Source organism: Oncorhynchus mykiss, chromosome 1 (assembly GCF_057628025.1).
Source record: "Oncorhynchus mykiss isolate SJ-2025 chromosome 1, ASM5762802v1, whole genome shotgun sequence".
NCBI lineage: Eukaryota > Metazoa > Chordata > Actinopteri > Salmoniformes > Salmonidae > Oncorhynchus > Oncorhynchus mykiss.
Window position 1 is genome coordinate 14,775,193 of NC_143022.1, and position 20,349 is coordinate 14,795,541.

The 20,349-nt window shown below is 46.3% G+C and overlaps 1 protein-coding gene across 4 annotated transcripts in view; it reads right to left on the reverse strand.

Moving 5' to 3' along the window:
• Positions 1 to 14,709, reverse strand: part of LOC110485093 (FYVE and coiled-coil domain-containing protein 1) — a 44,697-nt gene extending 29,988 nt beyond the window's left edge. Inside the window, exons 1-6 of one of the 4 annotated variants that reach the window (XM_090184568.1) lie at positions 14,591 to 14,661; positions 5,698 to 6,539; positions 3,632 to 3,732; positions 1,821 to 1,927; positions 1,366 to 1,491; positions 624 to 730 (exon numbers count right to left, since the gene is read on the reverse strand). In XM_090184568.1, the coding sequence (XP_090040694.1) occupies positions 624 to 730; positions 1,366 to 1,491; positions 1,821 to 1,927; positions 3,632 to 3,686 (395 nt within the window). In that variant the 5' untranslated portion in view covers positions 3,687 to 3,732; positions 5,698 to 6,539; positions 14,591 to 14,661. Of the gene's footprint in view, positions 1 to 623; positions 731 to 1,365; positions 1,492 to 1,820; positions 1,928 to 3,631; positions 3,736 to 5,697; positions 6,540 to 14,590 lie in introns of all 4 variants that reach the window. The other 3 variants (XM_021556168.3, XM_021556221.3, XM_090184610.1) reach the window with 3 other exon arrangements.
• Positions 14,710 to 20,349: the final 5,640 nt, after the last annotated feature.

A 20,349-nucleotide genomic window follows, 5' to 3' on the forward strand; every position in this document is an offset into this window, starting at 1 on the left:
TATATTAAATCACTTCGACACATACAAAAAGTACTTTTTTGCACTAATGTACATGCCTTTTACAAACACACAGGTACATTTCACAAGTACATAGAGCATATAGACGTGGTTCTGTACAACGGGAGAAGTAACTTTTCGAGAAGCGGATTGGTACAAAATGCTGTATCTATACTGAGTCAGACAACGTCTACTCCCCTCCCACTGAACACTGCTTCCAGTAACCTTTGGCAACATAAGAACCAGCACACTGTGTTTACTCACCTGAGGAACAGGGAAACGTTTACAGAAGTAAAACACCACAAAGGAAAAGAGAAATGAAAGGCGCTAACAAGAATCAGGAAGGAGACGTTGTTTACTTGAAACAATCGATTTCAGAATAGTAGTCTGTAACATAAACAAGTCCCTTCATTTAGCCAAACACTATCCCAGACGTGAACCTATGACCTACCATGTTTAACGGCTAAAACTGTTGCTGGAGTGGGGTCAGGTTTGAGATTTGAAAAAAAAAAGTGTCTGCTCACTTTGCAGTTTCCAAGTATGATATTTATTTGAGACTTGACCCCCTCTTTGCCGCAGGGATTTCAACCAATGACCTGTGAATCCTGTGCTGGGTCGAGTTTTACCTGGTCACCCTTTGGTTCATCAGGCACTGCTGCAGCGTGTCGGCCAGTCGCTGGTGCACCAGGGAGTAACGAATGAAAGCCCTGCCTTTCCCCAGAGAAGTCTTCAGCTGGAAGGGAAAAGTACAGGAAATATTCACAGTGCTGTACAGCAAATATATGTGATAGCTGTTCCTCTGCCAATGAGGCCTTAAACTAGCGTATGTTTCCTGAATGTGTCCATTAAAGGGATAGTTAAAATCAGAGTTCGTCAGACATTTTCATTCCTCAAAAGTGGTCTATAATCAATCATCCATATTCAACTAAATCTGTTGTGTAGATCCTGTTAACAAATATGATTTGTTTTTCATGGCTAGTATCCACTACCCGGCAGAATGCTAAATTCCCCCATGCCCTTATAACTACTTATCAGTGAGACTGACAATTGAATGCATCTATGTTAATTATGCAATCCGTGACAGCTGCAATGTCAGGAGTATTATCCGTTTCATCACACAAGGGAAATATGCGTCAAAGTAGATTTGGTAGATCATTTGTAGATACAGTTAATTTGTTCCTTCATTATTTCACATTTGGTGAAACTGTAATGGTATACATAACTTCAGAAATGTTTGCTGTGACCCATAAAAAAAGTGGTAAAGAACTCTAAAGATAGAACGTCATTATGTATGAATTACTACTATACATTGTGTAATAACAGTTGACAATCCTTATAATTGACCTTTAAAAGTGCTGATCTCAATACCTCAGGGATGGATTTGACAAAGCGGATACCATCGTTGGCTCCTTTGATCTTGGCCAGACAGTCGCTGAAATAATCCCAGTAGTCTTTTCTGGTGCCAAGAAATGTTGTCTTCTCCTTCTGGTCAAACTGAAAAGCGTAGATGACGTGTTAGCGACAAATTGTACGTGACCTACTGTACAGAGATCTGAACAATGCCATATTGGTGAGCATAGCAGGTTGGCCTTGATTTGACTTGGACTCTGTGCGGCGGTTTCCTGGACACAGATTACACCTAATCCTGGATTGAAAAGCATGTTGCTTAATCTGTGTCTGGTAGGAAAAAAAAACGTATTGATCTATAGATGTTTTGATTAATTAACCAGTCCTGGATGTTGCTTTGGGGCCTTGGTCCCGCCTAAAGAAAGGGAAAACACTGTTCGTACTATACCACTGTCTATGAACAGTGAGTGACTCACCTGTAGAAGGTACTCCAGTTTGTAGGAGAATTTCTGCAGATTGGGACTATCATCTGTGATTGGCTCCCTATTCTCCCTGTACTCTTTAGTGAGCTCAGCAACAGCATCTGTGGTTCAGAGAGAGGACAAGAGAGAGAGAGAGAGAGAGAGAGAGAGCGAGAGCGACATGTTTTTTCTCTGTTTATACGATGTTCTACATTGTAGAATAATAGTGAAGACATAAAGCTATGAAATAGCACATATGTAATCATGTAGCAACCAAAAAAGTGTTAAACAAATCAAAATATATTTTATATTTGAGATTCTTCAAAGTAGCTACCCTTCGCCTTAATGACAGCTTTGCACACTCTTGGCATTCTCTCAACCAGCTTCCAACAGTCCTGAAGGAGTTCCCACATACGATGAGCACTTGTTGGCTGCTTTTCCTTCACTCTGCGGTCCAACTCATCCCAAACCATCTCAATTGGGTTGAGGTCGGGTGATTGCGAAGGCCAGGTCATCTGAATCAGCACAGCTGTTCTTGCCATAACGTGGACTTGATATTTTACCAAATAGGGCTGTCTTCTGTATATCACCGCTATCTTGTCACAACACAACTGATTGGCTCAAATGCATTAAGGAAAGAAATTCCACAAATTCACTTTTAACAAGGCACACCTGTTAATTCAAATGGATTCCAGGTGACTACCTCATGAAGCTGGTTGAGAGAATGCCAAGAGTGTGCAAAGCTGTCATCAAGGTAAAGGGTGGCTACTTTGAAGAATCTCAAATATAAAATATATTTTGATTTGTTTAACACTTTTTTGGTTACTACATGGTTCCATATGTGGTATTTCATAGTTTTGATGTCTCCACTCTTATTGTAGAATGTAGAAAATAGTAAAAAATAAAGAAAAACCCTGGAACGAGTAGGTGTGTCCAAACTTTTGACTGGTACTGTACATCGACGTTACACAAGTATTCCCCTCACTCATACACAGCTGACAGGAACTGAGTTTCTACTACACGAGCTTTACCTGTTGAGAGAAACACATTACTGTGATCGTCCCTGACCTGGTAGCCTCTTTCTCCTGAACTAAACAAAAAAAAACGTAAATCGATCTAGGCCAATAGGCACAGTATCTGTGGAACGTTTTAAGTGGGCACAGAAACCCTAAAATTTCTAGAAACCATTACAATGTACCACAAATACAGTACACACAGTCAGATGTAATATCCTCACAGTGCCCTGGATACATTTCAATGGTTTCCAGGTCATATACAGGTCAAACCAGTATATCCACCCAGGCATGTCTCCCCAACCCCTACCCACAACCTCTAACTCCACACAGATGACCCCTTCCTCACACATCCCAGCTCAGTACAATTACCCACTTGCCTCTCATCCAGCGTAAAAACAGGAAAGACACCCGTGACGGGTGCACCCTGAGGCTAAGCACCCCCTCTCTCTCTCGCTGCATGCTGACAGGGCCTCTCTGTCGCCCCAGCCACACCCTGGGGGGTACACCCCGGGGACTGGGGGAGAGGGTCGGCTCCATGATGTCGTCCCAATGAGGAGACCGGACAACCAATGTGTGGAAAGAAATGCTGTCGGGCTTGAAGCCGAGGCCAAGCCAGTTACATCGAGGCCACTGCAACCCTTCTGTCACTCTCTACCTCTGTGATCCTACTCTCTTTCTATCTTTCTCTCCCTCTCTGACTCTACCCCTGTAACTATCACACAGGCCCGCACGCACTGGTTGTTACAAAGGGACCGACACGCGAGAAGTCACACGCAGTCACGCACACAAAAACACACAATGGCAGTGTACCATGCAGATCTCTGATAATCCTCTGAAGCTGGCTCTCCCCCACACCGCCGGCCATGGTCCGACTGGCTCTATGGCAACCAGGTCACGGGGTGATACACAGTCTGCTGAATCAGAGAATCAGATGGACAGTCAGGAACAAAAGACAAGCATGTACTGACACACACACACACACGGGCGGGCGGACTGGGACCAAAAATCTACCCCCATTATTAGCTACATAATGATAATTTAGACAATTTAGACAATCCGACTGGGCTAAAAATGGACCAGCCCAACATCTCAGTACTACATCCCTTTCTCATTCTATCTGTCATTCACTCACTATATCACACACACACACATGCATGCAAACACACACATACAGTCAAACACACACACACACACTTTCATTACACATTTCTAAGCACCGCTGGAGACCATGCTGTGTTTCCCAACTTGTGGTTTGAACTCCACCTACCTTGGTCGTGGCTAAACAAAATTAAATATTTGATTCTGGTACATAAGCCTGTGAGATCAGTGTTACCTCAAGACAAGTCTGAGAAAGAAATAGATGAGCTTTCTATGAGTTCCACAGGGAACTCACTTTTAGAATATGGTATTCTTGGATTTTGAATATGGTGTTCTTGGATTTTGAATATGGTATTCTTGGATTCTGAATATGGTGTTCTTGGATTCTGAATATGGTGTTCTTGGATTCTGAATATGGTGTTCTTGGATTCTGAATATGGTGTTCTTGGATTCTGAATATGGTATTCTTGGATTCTGAATATGGTGTTCTTGGATTCTGAATATGGTGTTCTTGGATTCTGAATATGGTGTTCTTGGATTCTGAATATGGTGTTCTTGGCTGCCTGGTTGCATAGAGATCACCCTCTGCGAGGCCAGAACAAACAGATGCATCTGGTTTTCATGGGAAATGGAAAGAGATCCTGTGACGCAACTACCACATTTGGACGTTAACAACAAAGATTGTACAGTATGAAGATAGGCAGAAACTGCTTCTCCAGGTGAAATCCCTGATCACACTTGTAGGTGAACGTCATGACGACGTTGGCTTGCTAAGCTCATGCGTAGAAACACGTCAGCGGGTTTAATGGTCATCTCGCACTGAACTGAGCATGTGCAGGCCGTCAAATCAAAAGCACTTCTTCGATATAAGTTGTTTTGGACAAAAATGAAAAAGTGTCAGTTTGTCACTTTCACGAGGTTGGAGTATTAAGATGTTCAACTAGTTAAGTCATTTGCTCAAATCTAGGTTGTGCCTTTAGATTTCAAGAAAATTAACAAAGGAATCATTTTTCACTTCTCTCATTGACTTCTCAAACTCCAAACCCCGGCCTGGTCTGTTTAGTCTGTTTCGCAAGTTCCACCTATGGTTTTTAGAAACGTTGCATTAACAAGGCGACACCAGGCAACACGCCACCTTTACATACTGGCCACACCAGCACGTTGCGTGTGCGAGTGTGGCAAAATAAATGTACACATACATTACATGGCCAAAAGTATGTCACCTCCTCGTCGAACATCTCATTCCAAAATCATGGGCGTTAATATGGAGGTGTTAATATGGAAGGCTTTCCACTAGATGTTGGAACATTGCTGCGGGGACTTGTTTCCATTCAGCCACAAGAGCATTAGTGAGGTCGGACACTGATGTTGGGCAGTTAGGCCTGGCTCACAGTCGGTGTTCCAATTCATCCCAAAGGTGTTCGATGGGATTGAGGTCAGGGCTCTGTGCAGGTCAGTCAAATTCTTCCACACCGATTTCGACAAACCATTTCTGTATAGACCTCACTTTGTGCACGGGGGCAATGCACGGGGGCATTGCACAGGGGGCATTGCACGGGGGCATTGGGGTGGCAGGTACCCTAGTGGTTAGAGCGTAGGCCATTAAACGAAAGGTTGCTGGATCAAATCCCTGAGCTGACAAGGTAAAAATATGTTGTTCTACCCCTGAACAAGGCAGTTAACCCACTGTTCCCCGGTAGGCCTTCATTGCAAATAAGAATTTGTTCTTAACTAACTTGCCTAGTTAAATAATGTTTAAATAAATAAAAAACAATTACCTTGTTATGTTGAAAGAGGAAAGGGCCTTCCCCAAACTGTTGCCACAAAGTTGGAAGCATAGAATAGTCTAGAATGTCATTGTATGTGTAACGGTCTGAGTGAAGTGGGTGAGGAGTCAGGCGCAGGAAGCAGAGAGTTCAGGGGAGTGCTATTTTAATGCACTGAATAAACGCTGAACATAAGCCAACCCTCACAAAAACACAGGGCGTACCGAACAAACAAATGCCCCAAACAGGGGGACTTAAACTGTCCAGGGAAAACCCACAAAATGGGAAACCACAAAACCCAATAGACGTGCACACAAGTACACCAAACAGACGATCACAATAATTAATCCCGCACAAGGAACCCTGCGGGCCGGCTGACTAATAAAGCCTACTACCTAACTCAAAACAGGTGCACACAATCAACACATAAGGAGGGGGAGGAAATAATCAGTAGCAGCTAGTAGGCCGGCGACGACGACCGCCGAGCGCCACCCGAACGGGAAGGGGAGTGTCCTTCGGTCGGAGTCGTGACAGTACCCCCCCCTTGACGCGTGGCTCCCGCAGCGCGCCGACACCGGCCTCGAGGTCGACCCGGAGGACGAGGCGCAGGGCGATCCGGATGGAGGCGATGGAAATCCCTCAACATTGACGGATCCAAAATGTCCCTGGTGGGTACCCAGCACCTCTCCTCCGGACCGTACCCCTCCCAGTCCACGAGGTACTGCAGGCCCCTCACCCGGCGTCTCGAGTCCAGAATGGCCCGTATCGTATACGCCGGGGACCCCTCGATGTCCAGAGGGGGAGGAGGGACCTCCAGCACCTCACCGTCCTGTAGGGGACCAGCTACCACCGGCCTGAGGAGAGACACATGAAACGAGGGGTTAATACGATAATAGGAAGGGAGTTGTAATCGATAACACACCTCGTTTATTCTCCTCAGGACTTTGAACGGCCCTACACACTGCGGCCCAAGCTTCCGGCAGGGCACGCGGAGGGGTAGGTTTCGGGTCGAGAGCCAGACCCTGTCCCCTGGTACAAACACGGGGGCCTCACTGCGGTGGCGGTCAGCACTCCTTTTCTGCCGTCCACTAGCCTGTTGAAGGGATTCCTGGACGGCCCTCCAGGTTTCTTTGGAGCGCTGCACCCATTCCTCCACCGCAGGAGCCTCGGTCTGGCTCGGATGCCACGGTGCCAGGACCGGCTGGTACCCCAACACACACTGAAAGGGGGACACATTAGTAGAGGAGTGGCGTAATGAGTTCTGGGCCATTTCCGCCCAGGGGATGTATCTCGCCCACTCCCCTGGCCGGTCCTGGCAGTACGACCGCAGAAACCTACCCACCTCCTGGTTTACTCTCTCCACCTGCCCATTACTTTCAGGGTGATAACCGGAGGTCAGGCTGACCGAGATCCCCAGACGCTCCATGAACGCCCTCCATACTCGGGACGTGAACTGGGGACCCCGATCAGAAACGATGTCCTCCGGCACCCCGTAGTGCCGGAAGACATGGGTGAATAATGCCTCCGCAGTCTGTAGGGCTGTTGGGATACCGGGCAACGGGAGGAGACGGCAGGACTTAGAGAACCGATCCACAATCACCAGAACCGTGGTGTTGCCCTGAGACAGGGGAAGGTCGGTCAGGAAATCTACGGATAGATGTGACCATGGCCGTTGTGGAACGGGGAGGGGTTGTAACTTCCCTCTAGGAAGGTGCCTAGGAGCCTTACTCTGGGCGCATACCGAACAGGAGGAGACATAAACCTTAACGTCCCTAGCCAAGGTAGGCCACCAATACCTCCCCCGAAGGCTCCCTACTGTCCTCCTCACCCCAGGGTGACCCGAGGAGGGTAGGACGTGAGCCCACCGAATCAGTTGGTCCCGAACACCAAGCGGCACGTACCTCCGCCCCGCCGGACACTGAGGAGGCGCTGGTTCAGCCCGTAACGCCCGCTCGATGTCCGAGTCCACCTCCCACACCACCGGTGCCATCAGCTTTGAGGCCGGAAGGATGGGAGTAGGTTCGGTGGACCTATCCTCCGTGTCGTAAAAGCGGGACAGTGCGTCCGCCTTCACGTTCTGGGAGCCTGGTCTATATGATAAAGTGAACCGGAATCGGGTGAAGAACATGGCCCACCTTGCCTGCCGCGGGTTCAGTCTCCTAGCTGCCCGAATATACTCCAGATTTTGGTGGTCGGTCCAGATGAGAAAGGGGTGCTTAGCCCCCTCAAGCCAGTGTCTCCACACCTTCAGAGCCCTGACCACCGCTAACAACTCCCGGTCCCCCACATCATAGTTACGCTCCGCTGGGCTGAGCTTACTCGAGAAGAAAGCGCAGGGGCGGAGTTTTGGTGGCGTACCCGAGCGCTGTGATAGCACGGCACCCACCCCAGCCTCGGACGCGTCCACCTCCACTATGAATGCTAGAGAGGGGTCCGGATGCGCCAACACAGGTGCATCCGTGAACAGCACCTTCAACCTGTTGAAAGCTCTGTCCGCCTCTGCTGACCACTGCAACCGCACCGGGCCCCCCTTTAGCAGTGAGGTAATTGGAGCCGCTACCTGGCCAAAACCCCGGATAAACCTCCGGTAGTAGTTGGAAAAACCCAAAAACCGCTGCACCTCTTTTACCGTGGTTGGAGTCGGCCAATTACGCACGGCCTTACTGCGGTCACCCTCCATCTCCACCCCCGAGGTGGAAATGCGATAACCCAGAAAGGAGACGGCTCGTTTGGAGAACACACACTTCTCAGCCTTGACGTAGAGGTCATGCTCCAGCAGTCTACCAAGCACCTTGCGTACCAGAGACACATGCGCGGCGTGAGTGGCTGAGTAGATCAGAATGTCATCGATATAAACAACCACTCCCTGCCCGTGCAGGTCCCTGAGAATATCGTCTACAAAGGATTGAAAAATGGCTGGAGCATTTTTTAACCCATACGGCATGACGCAGTACTCATAGTGGCCCGATGTGGTACTAAATGCGGTTTTCCACTCGTCTCCCTTCCGAATACGCACCAGGCTATACGCGCTCCTGAGATCCAATTTTGTGAAGAACTGCGCTCCCTGAAAGGATTCCACTGCCGTAGCAATGAGAGGTAGTGGGTAGCTGAACCCCACTGTGATGGCATTTAGACCTCTATAATCAATACAAGGACGCAAACCTCCCTCCTTTTTCTTCACAAAAAAGAAACTCGAGGAGACGGGTGAAATGGAGGACCGAATGTACCCCTGTCCCAGAGACTCCGTGATATATGTCTCCATAGCCAACGTCTCCTCTTGGGACAATGGGTACACGTGACTCTTGGGAAGCGCAGCGTTTACCTGGAGATCTATCGCACAATCTCTTCCCGGTCGATGTGGTGGTAATTTAGTCGCCTTCTTTTTACTAAAAGCGATTGCCAAATCGGCATACTCGGGGGGAATGCACACTGTGGGACCCTGATCTGGACTTTCCACCGAGGTGGCACCGACGGAAACTCCCAGACACCTTCCAGAACACTCCTCTGACCACCCCTTGAGAACCCCCTGTCTCCACAAAATTTTAGGATTGTGCCGGGCCAGCCAGGGAATCCCCAACACCACTGGAAACGCAGGCGAATCAATAATATAGAGACTGATACGCTCCCTATGGTTCCCCTGCGTTACCATGTCCAGTGGGATTGTGGTCTCCCTGACCACCCCTGACCCTAATGGCCGGCTATCTAGGGAGTGCACGGGAAAGGGAGAATCTATCGGCACAAGCGGAACACCTAATTTAATAGCTAGTCCGCGATCCATAAAGTTCCCAGCTGCGCCTGAATCGACTAGCGCCCTATGCTGGGAAGAGGGGAAAAATTTAAGGAAAAAAATCAAGACAAACATGTGACCAACAGGGGGTTCTGGGTGAGTTTGGTGCTGACTCACCTGGGGTGATCGAGAAATGTTCCGCCTACCATCTCGACTCCCAGACGGACCCCCCCAGCACCGATCGGCCGTGTGTCCTCTCCGACCACAGTTGGTGCAGAGGGAGCCTCCTCCTCCGGTACCCCTCGGCAAAGCCCCTCCCAACTCCATCGTAACAGGAGTGGAGGTGCTGGGTGGTGGAACACACAGGACCCTCTCCGAACGCCCGCGGGCAGCCAGCAGATTGTCCAGTCGGATGGACATGTCAATTAGCTCATCCAAGGAAAGAGCGGTGTCCCGACACGCTAGCTCCCTGCGGACGTCCTCTCGGAGACTACACCTGTAGTGGTCGATAAGGGCCCTGTCGTTCCACCCGGATCCTGCTGCCAAGGTACGGAACTCCAACGCGTAATCCTGGGCGCTCCTTTTCTCCTGCCGGAGATGGAATAGTCGTTCTCCCGCCGCTCGGCCATCTGGAGGATGGTCAAACACGGCGCGGAAACGGCGAGAAAACTCGGGGTAGTGCTCCTTCGCTGAGTCTGGGCCGTTCCAAACTGCATTTGCCCACTCCAGAGCACGACCCGTGAGGCAGGAGATGAGGACATTCACCCTCTCCGCTCCCGAGGGAGTAGGTCTGACGGTGGCCAGGTACAGTTCTAGCTGGAGTAAGAACCCCTGGCACCCTGCTGCCGCTCCATCATAGACCCTTGGAAGCGTAAGACGGAGGGTGCTGGAGTCGGGAGATGGGGAGTCCTGAGGAGGGGGGGCCGAAGGTGGAGAGAGGGGGGCCGAAGGTGGAGAGAGGAGACCGCTTCTCTCCCATCGGTCCATTCTCTCCATCACCAGATCCATCGCCGTTCCGATCCGATGGAGAACGGTGGTGTGATGTAGAACCCTCTCTTCCATCGATGGGAGGGGAGTGGCTGTTGCTCCTGCTGACTCCATTCCAGGCGGGTGCGGGATTCTGTAACGGTCTGAGTGAAGTGGGTGAGGAGTCAGGCGCAGGAAGCAGAGAGTTCAGGGGAGTGCTATTTTAATGCACTGAATAAACGCTGAACATAAGCCAACCCTCACAAAAACACAGGGCGTACCGAACAAACAAATGCCCCAAACAGGGGGACTTAAACTGTCCAGGGAAAACCCACAAAATGGGAAACCACAAAACCCAATAGACGTGCACACAAGTACACCAAACAGACGATCACAATAATTAATCCCGCACAAGGAACCCTGCGGGCCGGCTGACTAATAAAGCCTACTACCTAACTCAAAACAGGTGCACACAATCAACACATAAGGAGGGGGAGGAAATAATCAGTAGCAGCTAGTAGGCCGGCGACGACGACCGCCGAGCGCCACCCGAACGGGAAGGGGAGTGTCCTTCGGTCGGAGTCGTGACAGTATGTTGTAGCATTAAGATTTCCCTTCACTGGAACTAAGGAGCCTGAACCATGAAAAACAGCCCCAGGCCATTATTCCTCCTCCACCAAACTTTACAGTTGGTACTATGCATTGGGGCAGGGAAAATAACAATCCAATGTTTATATCCCAGGACAAATTAGCTGGCAACAGCAAGCTAGCTATCTAAATGTCCATGAATGTCTCATGTGTTTCTTCCTGTCCCCATTAATATAGTTGGTTCAGAGTTATTTTTGATATTTCAAACTGCATGTCCTGATCTCATCCTGTGTGGATGGACAAAATCAACATGTGCAAGATGGCGCACACGGACGCCCAGTGTAGTCAGCATGTAACTCCTCCTCCACATTTACTGGATTGGTTCTCCAGAGCAGAAGATAACCTTCCCCGACAGGGCCATCAAAAATGAAATGCTGCTCAGGTGTTTCCGTTATGCCTGCTACGTCACATGCTGACTAAACTGGGCACGTGCATGCGTCCGCGTGCACCATAACACACATGTTGATTTTGGCCATCTAGACACGCAGATTGAAATATCAAAACAAACTCCGAACCAACTATATTAATTTGGGACAGGTCGAAACCCATGAAACATTTATGGACATTTAGCCAGCTAGCGAATATGTCCTGGGATATAAACATTGGGTTGTTATTTTACCTGAAATGCACAAGGTCCTTTTTTTCTGGAACTTTGTAGAATTTTGACTCATTTTGAGTTAAAAGGTGAAACCTAGTTAGTTTCTAGTAATCTCTCCTCCTTCAGTCTTCTTCTTCTGTGGACTTTATATGGCGGTTGGCAAACAACTTTAAGGTGCATTACCACCACCAACTGGACTTGCCAAATTCTATTTTAGCGCCTGGCTACTCAGACACCAGTTGACGTGCACGAGCGTTTTGGATGAAATTATTGAATAACATGTATGTGTACATTTACTTTGCAACGTTCTTGCAGGCAACGCAGGTGGTGTGGTCAGCATGTTAGGTTACATAGAGATTCTTCCATTTACCACAGCATCCATTGCCTCACCTCCACACCTATCATTTACTGTACTGAGAGTTTTGCTTAGTCTTATCTACGATAGGTGAAGTGGATATTATTAGGTTGGCACTCAGGCTACAAAGGCAAAATGTCTATAAAATATGCAGGCCAACCTTCAGGCCAATTCTAAAATAACGTATCAGACTTCTTAATTCAACTGTCTTTTATTTTGGTTCTTCCTTTCTTTCTTATCAACGTTCTTTCTCTCTCTATCTATCTTAGCCTAGTAACGCAGTTTAATGTGATGGCTGCAAATGTGCACTGTATTATATACAGTTGAAGTCGGAAGTTTACATACACTTAGGTTGGAGTCATTAAAACTAGTTTTTCAACCACTCCAAAAATGTCTTGTTAACAAACTATACTTTTGGTAAGTTGTTTAGGACATCTAAAGTAATTTTCTAACAGTTGTTTAAAGACAGATTATTTCACTTATTGTTCACTGTATCACAATTCCAGTGGGTCGGAAGTTTAATAATTACACTAAGTTGTCTGTGCCTTTAAACAGCTTGGAAAATTACAGAAAATTATGTCATGGCTTTAGAAGCTTCTGATAGGCTAATTGACATCATTGGAGTCAGTTGGAGGTGTACCTGTGGATGTATTTCAAGACCTACCTTCAAACTCAGTGCCTCTTTGCTTGACATCATGGGAAAATCAAAAGAAATCAACCAAGAAAATCAGCCAGTCTGCAAAAAATTTGGTTCATCCTTGGGAGCAATTTCCAAACGCCTGAAGGTACCACGTTCATCTGTTCCTTCAATAGTATGCACCATGGGACCACGCAGCCGTCATACTGCCCAGGAAGGAGACGCGTTCTTTCTCCTAGAGATGAACGTACTTTGGTGCGAAAAGTGCAAATCAATCCCAGAACAACAGCAAAGGACCTTGTGAAGATGCTGGAGGAAACAGGTACAAAAGTGTCTATATCCACAGTAAAACGAGTCCTATATCGACATAACCTAAAAGGCAGCTCAGCAAGGAAGAAGCCACTGCTCCAAAACCGCCATAAAAAAGCCAGACTACGGTTTGCAACTGCACATGGGGACAAAGATCATACTTTTTGGAGAAATGTCCTCTGGTCTGATGGAACAAAAATAGAACTGTTTGGTCATAATGACCATCGTTATGTTTACAGGAAAATGGGGGAGTCTTGCAAGTCGAAGAACACCATGCCAACCGTGAAGTACGGGGGTGGCAGCATCATGTTGTGGGGGTGCTTTGCTGAGGAGGGACTGGTGCACTTCACAAAATAGATGGCATCATGAGGCAGAAAAATTATGTGAATATTTTATTTATTTTTTTATTTATTTTACCTTTATTTAACCAGGCAAGTCAGTTAAGAACAAATTCTTATTTTCAATGACGGCCTGGGAACAGTGGGTTATCACAAAGCCCTGACCTCAATCCAGTAGAACATTTGTGGGCAGAACTGAAAAGTTTACACCAGCTCTGTCAGGAGGAATTGGCCAAAATTCACCCAAATTATTGTGGGAAGCTTGTGGAAGGCTGTCCGAAACATTAGACCCAAGTTAAACAATGTAAAGGGAATGCCACCAAATAGTAATTGAGTGTATGTAAACTTTTGACCCACTGGGAATGTGATGAAAGAAATAAAAGCTGAAATAAATAATTATATTATTCTATTATTCTGACATTTCACATTCTTAAAATAAAGTGGTGATCCTAACTGACCTAAGACAGGGATTTTTACTAGGATTAAATGTCAGGAATTGTGAAAAACTGAGTTTAAATGTATTTGGCTAAGGTGTATGTAAACTTCCAACTTCAACTGTATATTACGTGTGTGTTTAAATTGCATAGTTGTATCCTCTGAGTGGAACAGACTGTATTGTGGCTGCAACAAGAATCAGATCATTGAAAACTGTTGCGTAAGAACAGGGTAATGTTTAGCGTAAGAACAGGGTAATGTTTAACTATCAATCCCCGGAATGCGAAAACATTGGGCACTAGTCCTTTAAACATTTTACTTGACGCTTAAAGTTGATTATGTTCGCACACAACAAGGTTTTATTCATGAGAAAATCCATCGATCGATTGTAATACGCGAGAGACTAAAAAGGTTCACTCAGACCGCGATGTTGCCAAAAGAGGAAGTGGGGAGGAACTGTAAACTAAGTGAAACTATTCCTACGTTGTTGTATAATTTTGCTAATTGTTGGATAAAGGGAACCGAAAACTGGGAGCGGATTTATTATGGTTTGTATTTCAAAAAGAACAAGCTGTCCAAACGTAACAATATAGACTGTACTTCATTCTTAATAGCTATTCAAATTAAAACACTAATTGCCAAATAATTTGACTCTAGACTACAGTATGTTAAACAACACATTTGACTAAAACCCAAAATAAAATGGGCTGGTATGTCCACATAGCTAATAATGTTGTTATTATCTGACTATATCCAGTGACAGTCTGTCCTTGGCATGTATATAGCCCTAAATCAGTTATTTCATTCTAAGTGAATGTACATAAAACACATTTATATTAATATAAACAAATAGACATTGATCATTTAAGGGAAAAAAACAACTTAAACGTACGTTAAACTGCGTGATCCATGAAAATCCAGATAGTTTACGTCCACACACAATCTTGCTATGTATGGGCCGGCAACAATAACTGGATTGACAAGTACGTCAACCACTTACAATGCGAGAATGAGGACAAGGGCAATGGGTTTCCACTAGTTACTACAGCCACAAAGTCAAAATTGGCTATTGGCCTATCGTTATTTTTTAAAGCTTTTTTGTATTTATTTAAAGTTACGGTTAGGCATAAACATAGCAGTGTGATTAGGTTAAGGTTTGCGGTTAGGGATAGGTTTAAAATCAGATTTTAAGAAGATAAATTGTAGAAATAGGCGGTGTGTACGACTTTGTGGCTGGGGTAATTAGTGACGACCCAAGGGCAGAGGACTCGGTATGTGTAGTTTGGTTGTAGAGTATTACAAGGTAAATAGTAAAATCATGTGGGATGATTAATGTAGGACTGGTTTATTTCTCAGGACTACCACACCCAACTCAGGCATGATTTGTAGGAGATAGGCTTTTAGCCAGAGCTGCACAGGCGAAGAGAAGGGGTTTACTTCTACCCAATATCTGCCCGTGAAAATATGACCACGAAGTGGGTTGAAACCTGGTCTCAGAGCATTTCGTATTCTATAGGTAAATCCGAGACACTCCATTTATACTGAACAAAAATATAAACGCAACATGTAAAGTGTTGGTCCCATGTTTCATGAGCTGAAAATAAAAGATCCCAGAAATGTTCCATATGCACAAAAAGCTTATTTCTCTACAATGTTGTGCACAAATTTGTTTACTGTCAAATCAAATTTTATTTGTCACATACACATGGTTAGCAGATGTGAATGCGAGTGTAGCGAAATGCTTGTGCTTCTAGTTCCGTTAGGTAGTAATACCTAACAAGTAATCTAACCTAACAATTTCACAACAACTACCTGCATAGGCAAGATGCAGTAGATGGTATAGAGTAGAGTTTATACATCTGAGATGAGTAATGTAGGGTATTAAACATTATATAAAGTGGCATTGTTTAAAGTGGTTACTGATACATTTATTACATAAATGTTTCATTATTAAAGTGGCTAGAGATGAGTCAGTATGTTCGCAGCAGCCACTCAATGTTAGTGATGGCTGTTTAACAGTCTGATGGCCTTGAGATAGAAGCTGTTTTTCAGTCTCTCGGTCCCCGCTTTGATGCACCTGTACTGACCTCACCTTCTGGATGATAGAGGGATGAACAGGCAGTGGCTCGGGTGGTTTCATGTCCTTGATGATCTTTTTGGCCTTCCTGTGACATCGGGTGGTGTAGGTGTCCTGGAGGGCAGGTAGTTTGCCCCCGGTGATGCATTGTGCAGACCTCACTACCCTCTGGAGAGCCTTGCGGTTGTGGGCGGAGCAGTTTCCGTACCAGGCGGCGATGCAGCCCGGCAGGATGTGTGTTTTTGGTGACAAGCCAAATTTCTTCAGCCTCCTGAGGTAGAAGAGGCGCTGCTGCTCCATCTTCACCACGCTGTCTGTGTGGGTGGACCATTTCAGTTTGTCCGTGATGTGTACGCCAAGGAACTTAAAACTTTCCACCTTCTCCACTACTGTCCCGTTGATGTGGATAGGGGGCTGCTCCCTCTGCTGTTTCCTGAAGTCCACGATCATCTCTTTTGTTTTGTTGACATTGAGTGTGAGGTTATTTTCCTGACACCACACTCCGAGGACCCTCACCTCCTCCCTGTAGGTCGTCTCGTCGTTGTCGGTAATCAAGCCTACCACTGTAGTGTTGTCTGCAAACTTGATGATTGAGTTAGAGGCGTGCATGGCCATGTAGTCATGGGTGAACAGGGAGTTGAGATGTTGATACCTACCTCACCACCTGGGGGCGGCCCGTCAGGAAGTCCAGAACCCAGTTCCACAGGGCGGGGTTGAGACCCAGGGTCTTGAGCTTAATGACGAGTTTGGAGGGTACTATGGTGTTAAATGCTGAGCTGTAGTCGATGAACAGCATTCTTACATAGGTATTCCTCTTGCCCAGATGGGTTAGGGCAGTGTGCAGTGTGATTGCGATAGCGTCGTCTGTGGACCTATTGGGGCGGTAAGCAAATTGGAGTGGGTCTAGGGTGTCAGGTTAGGGTGAAGGTGATATGGTCCTTGGTGAGTCTCTCAAAGCACTTCATGATGACAGAAGTGAGTGCTATGGGGCGATAGTCATTTAGCTCAGTTACCTTCGCTTTCTTGGGAAAAGGAACAATGGTGGCCCTCTTGAAGCATGTGGGAACAGCAGACTGGGATAAGGATTGATTGAATATGTCCGTAAACACACCAGCCAGCTGGTATGCACATGCTCTGAGGACGCGGCTGGGGATGCCGTCTGGGCCGGCAGCCTTGCGAGGGTTAACACGTTTAAATGTTTTACTCACGTTGGCTGCAGTGAAGGAGAGCCCGCAGGTTTTGGTAGCGGGCCGTGTCAGTGGCACTGTGTTGTCTTCAAAGCGAGCAAAGAAGTTGTTTAGTTTGTCTGGGAGCAAGACATCATGGTCCACGAAGGGGCCGGTTTTCCTTTTGTAGTCCGTGATTGATAGACCCTGCCACATACCTCTCGTGTCTGAGCTGTTTAATTGCGACTCCACTTTGTCTCTATACTGACGCTTAGCTTGTTTGATTTCCTTGCAAAGGGAATAGCTACACTGTTTGTATTCAGTCTTGTTTCCGGTCACCTTGCCCTGATTAAAAGCAGTGGTTCGCGTGTTCAGTTTTGCACGAATGCTGCCATCAATTCACGGTTTCTGGTTGGGAAATGTTTTGATAGACGCTGTGGGTACAACATCACCGATGCACTTGCTAATAAACTCCCCGAATCAGCATATTCATCCATGTTATTGTCCGGCGCTATGCGGAACATATCCCAGTCCACGTGATCGAAGCAATCTAGAAGCGTGGAATCCGATTGTTCGGACCAGCGTTGAACAGACCTAAGCAAGGGTGCTACCTGTTTTAGTTTCTTTCTATAGGCTGGGAGCAACAAACTGGAGTCGTGGTCAGATTTTCCGAAAGGTGGGTGGGGGAAGGCTTTATATGCGTCGCGGAAGTTAAAATAACAATGATCCAGGGTTTTGCCAGCCCGGGTTGCGCATTCGATATGCTGATAAAATTTAGGGAGCCTTGTTTTCAGATTGGCCTTGTTAAAATCCCCAGCTACAATAAATGCAGCCTCAGGATATGTGGTTTCCAGTTTACATATAGTCAAATTAAGTTCTTTCAGGGCCGTTGATGTGTCTGATTGGGACGGAATATACACGACTGTGATTATGATCGAAGAGAATTCTCTTGGTAGATAATGCGGTCAGCATTTGATTGTAAGGAATTCTAGATCAGGTGAACAAAGGGACTTGAGTTCCTGTAAGGCATACACCCCCGCCCTTCTTCTTACCAGAGAGATCTTTGTTTCTGTCGGCGCGATGCGTGAAGAAGCCGGGTGTCTGTACCGACTCTGAGGACGTATCCCGAGTGAGCCATGTTTCCGTAAAACAAAGAACGTTACAATCTCTGATGTCTCTCTGGAAGGCAACCCTTACTCGGATTTCGTCTACCTTGTTGTCAAGAGACTGGACATTGGCTAGTAGTATACTCGGGAGCGGTGGGCGATGTGCCCTTCTACAGAGCCTGACCAGAAGACAAATCCGTCTGCCCCTTCTGCAGCGCCGTTGTTTTGGGTCGCCGGCTGGGATCCGATCCATTGTCCTGGGTGGTGGACCAAACAGAGGATCCGCTTCGGGAAAGTCGTATTCCTGGTCGTAATGTTCAGTTCAAATAAGCAAAGAGAAACGACAGTCCATCATTACTTTAAGACATGAAGGTCAGTGAATGGGGGAGGGGGGGTTACCACGGTAGCCTACCATGGAGGGGGGGATTTACCACGGTAGCCTACCATAGCGTAGTGGCTCTGCATATAATTACTAAATCATGAATTCTTATATATATTATATATGGCTGTACATATGGTTTGTGTGGTTCTGGTTCATTTATGTCACTATTTTTTCCGCAGGCTCTAGGCCTAATTCACATTCCATGTGAAAACCTACAACATTTTTCTTGAAAAGAATGCAGATGTTTCAATGTTGTTATAACCATGAGAAATTAAACACAGAAAAAAAAAAACAGAAAAAAATATCAAGAACAGCTTCACAAGACACCATAACATAACAAAGGTTGGCCGGATGCAGTAGATCGCCTACAGGGTGAAAACAAACAATACAATACAAACAATGGCGATTCAACTCGTAGAATCATCTGGAAATGAAAATGACGGCCAATGTTCTGTGGTCAGAGGCAATAGCACAATCACCTGCTGCTTTTTACTGTTCAACAGTTGTCCTTTATTTGTTGATTATTCTGGTCTCTATAGGGTGTTCCCTCTCTATAGGGTGTTCCATCTCTATAGGGTGTTCCATCTCTATAGGGTGTTCCATCTCTATAGGGTGTTCCATCTCTATAGGGTGTTCCATCTCTATAGGGTGTTCCATCTCTATAGGGTGTTCCATCTTTATAGGGTGTTCCATCTCTATAAGGTGTTTCATCTCTATAGGGTGTTCCATCTCTATAGGGTGTTCCATCTCTATAGGGTGTTCCATCTCTATAAGATGTTTCATCTCTATAGGGTGTTCCATTTCTTTTTAAGATTTCTTGGAGTTCTCGTAATGAACTGCTTTCCTTCTTGCTTACACACTGGGCACATTGGCCGGACATGTTAATATTGCTGTTTGAGCCTCACTACCTCTTCCCCCTCAAGAACATCTGGACATCCGCAATGGACACACACATCTGGGAATGACACTGTGATTGCTGAGTAATACTGCGTCACCATTTGCATTCCACAGGTTAGCCCCTTGAAACCATCTATCTGCTCGTGATATGGATTGTCTTCTTGGAAAAGGTCTGAACCACATGTTAAAATTGTTCTCATCCCGAATGCGTTGGACTATATTCTGTTCTTCTTTAGGCAGCTTTTGGCATACAAGCACCTTGATTTCTCACATTCAACATAGTTGATGGTCGCTCTCCCCTTTCCACTGACCATGGCAGCACACCTCTTTACACGTTCTATATTTGGTGTCAGAGAAGGACTATCCTTGTCAGTGGTTTCCAGGCTGTACAGGTCATCAAATGTCTGATGCTCACATCTGTCTGCTGTCAATATTGGATCAGGCACAAAGCTTCATTTCTTAAATTGTTCTTCTGGCAAGAAGTACCAGCATGGATTTTCTCCCTCGCATTTCTTGATCTGTACCATGTATTGTGACATCTTGAAATGTGTGACCTGGAATTGCTTGTACTTTCCTTGTTAAGGACTTTTATGCTGAGGTCATGTATCATGTCAACTTCTGTATCAATGATGTTTAATTGTTATGGAATATTGGCAATTTCTTCCTGTGTTGCGGGCTGATGTACTCCTACGTGTGTTCCTTGCCAGGCGCTCAAACCGGCCAATCACAAGAGCTGCAACAGGATGCACATCATTTTCAAAAACCTCTGGTTGTTTGGTGGCTGTTTCACGTGGGCGTGTCATTGTGCCTCACTTCTTCACACGCTTCTCATTTGATTCTTCCATCTTCTCCCTAGGGTCAGGGTAGCCAGGGCTGTTCCCTGAAGCCCCAAGTTTAGAAGGGAATTAACTCTCTCGGCAGGATTGGCCCAGCTGTCAGCTGGTGCTGTTCTACAGGCGATAAGCATGTCAAGATCCAGTTGAACAAACAGGAGTGTGTGGCATGCTTAAACAGAGGCATACA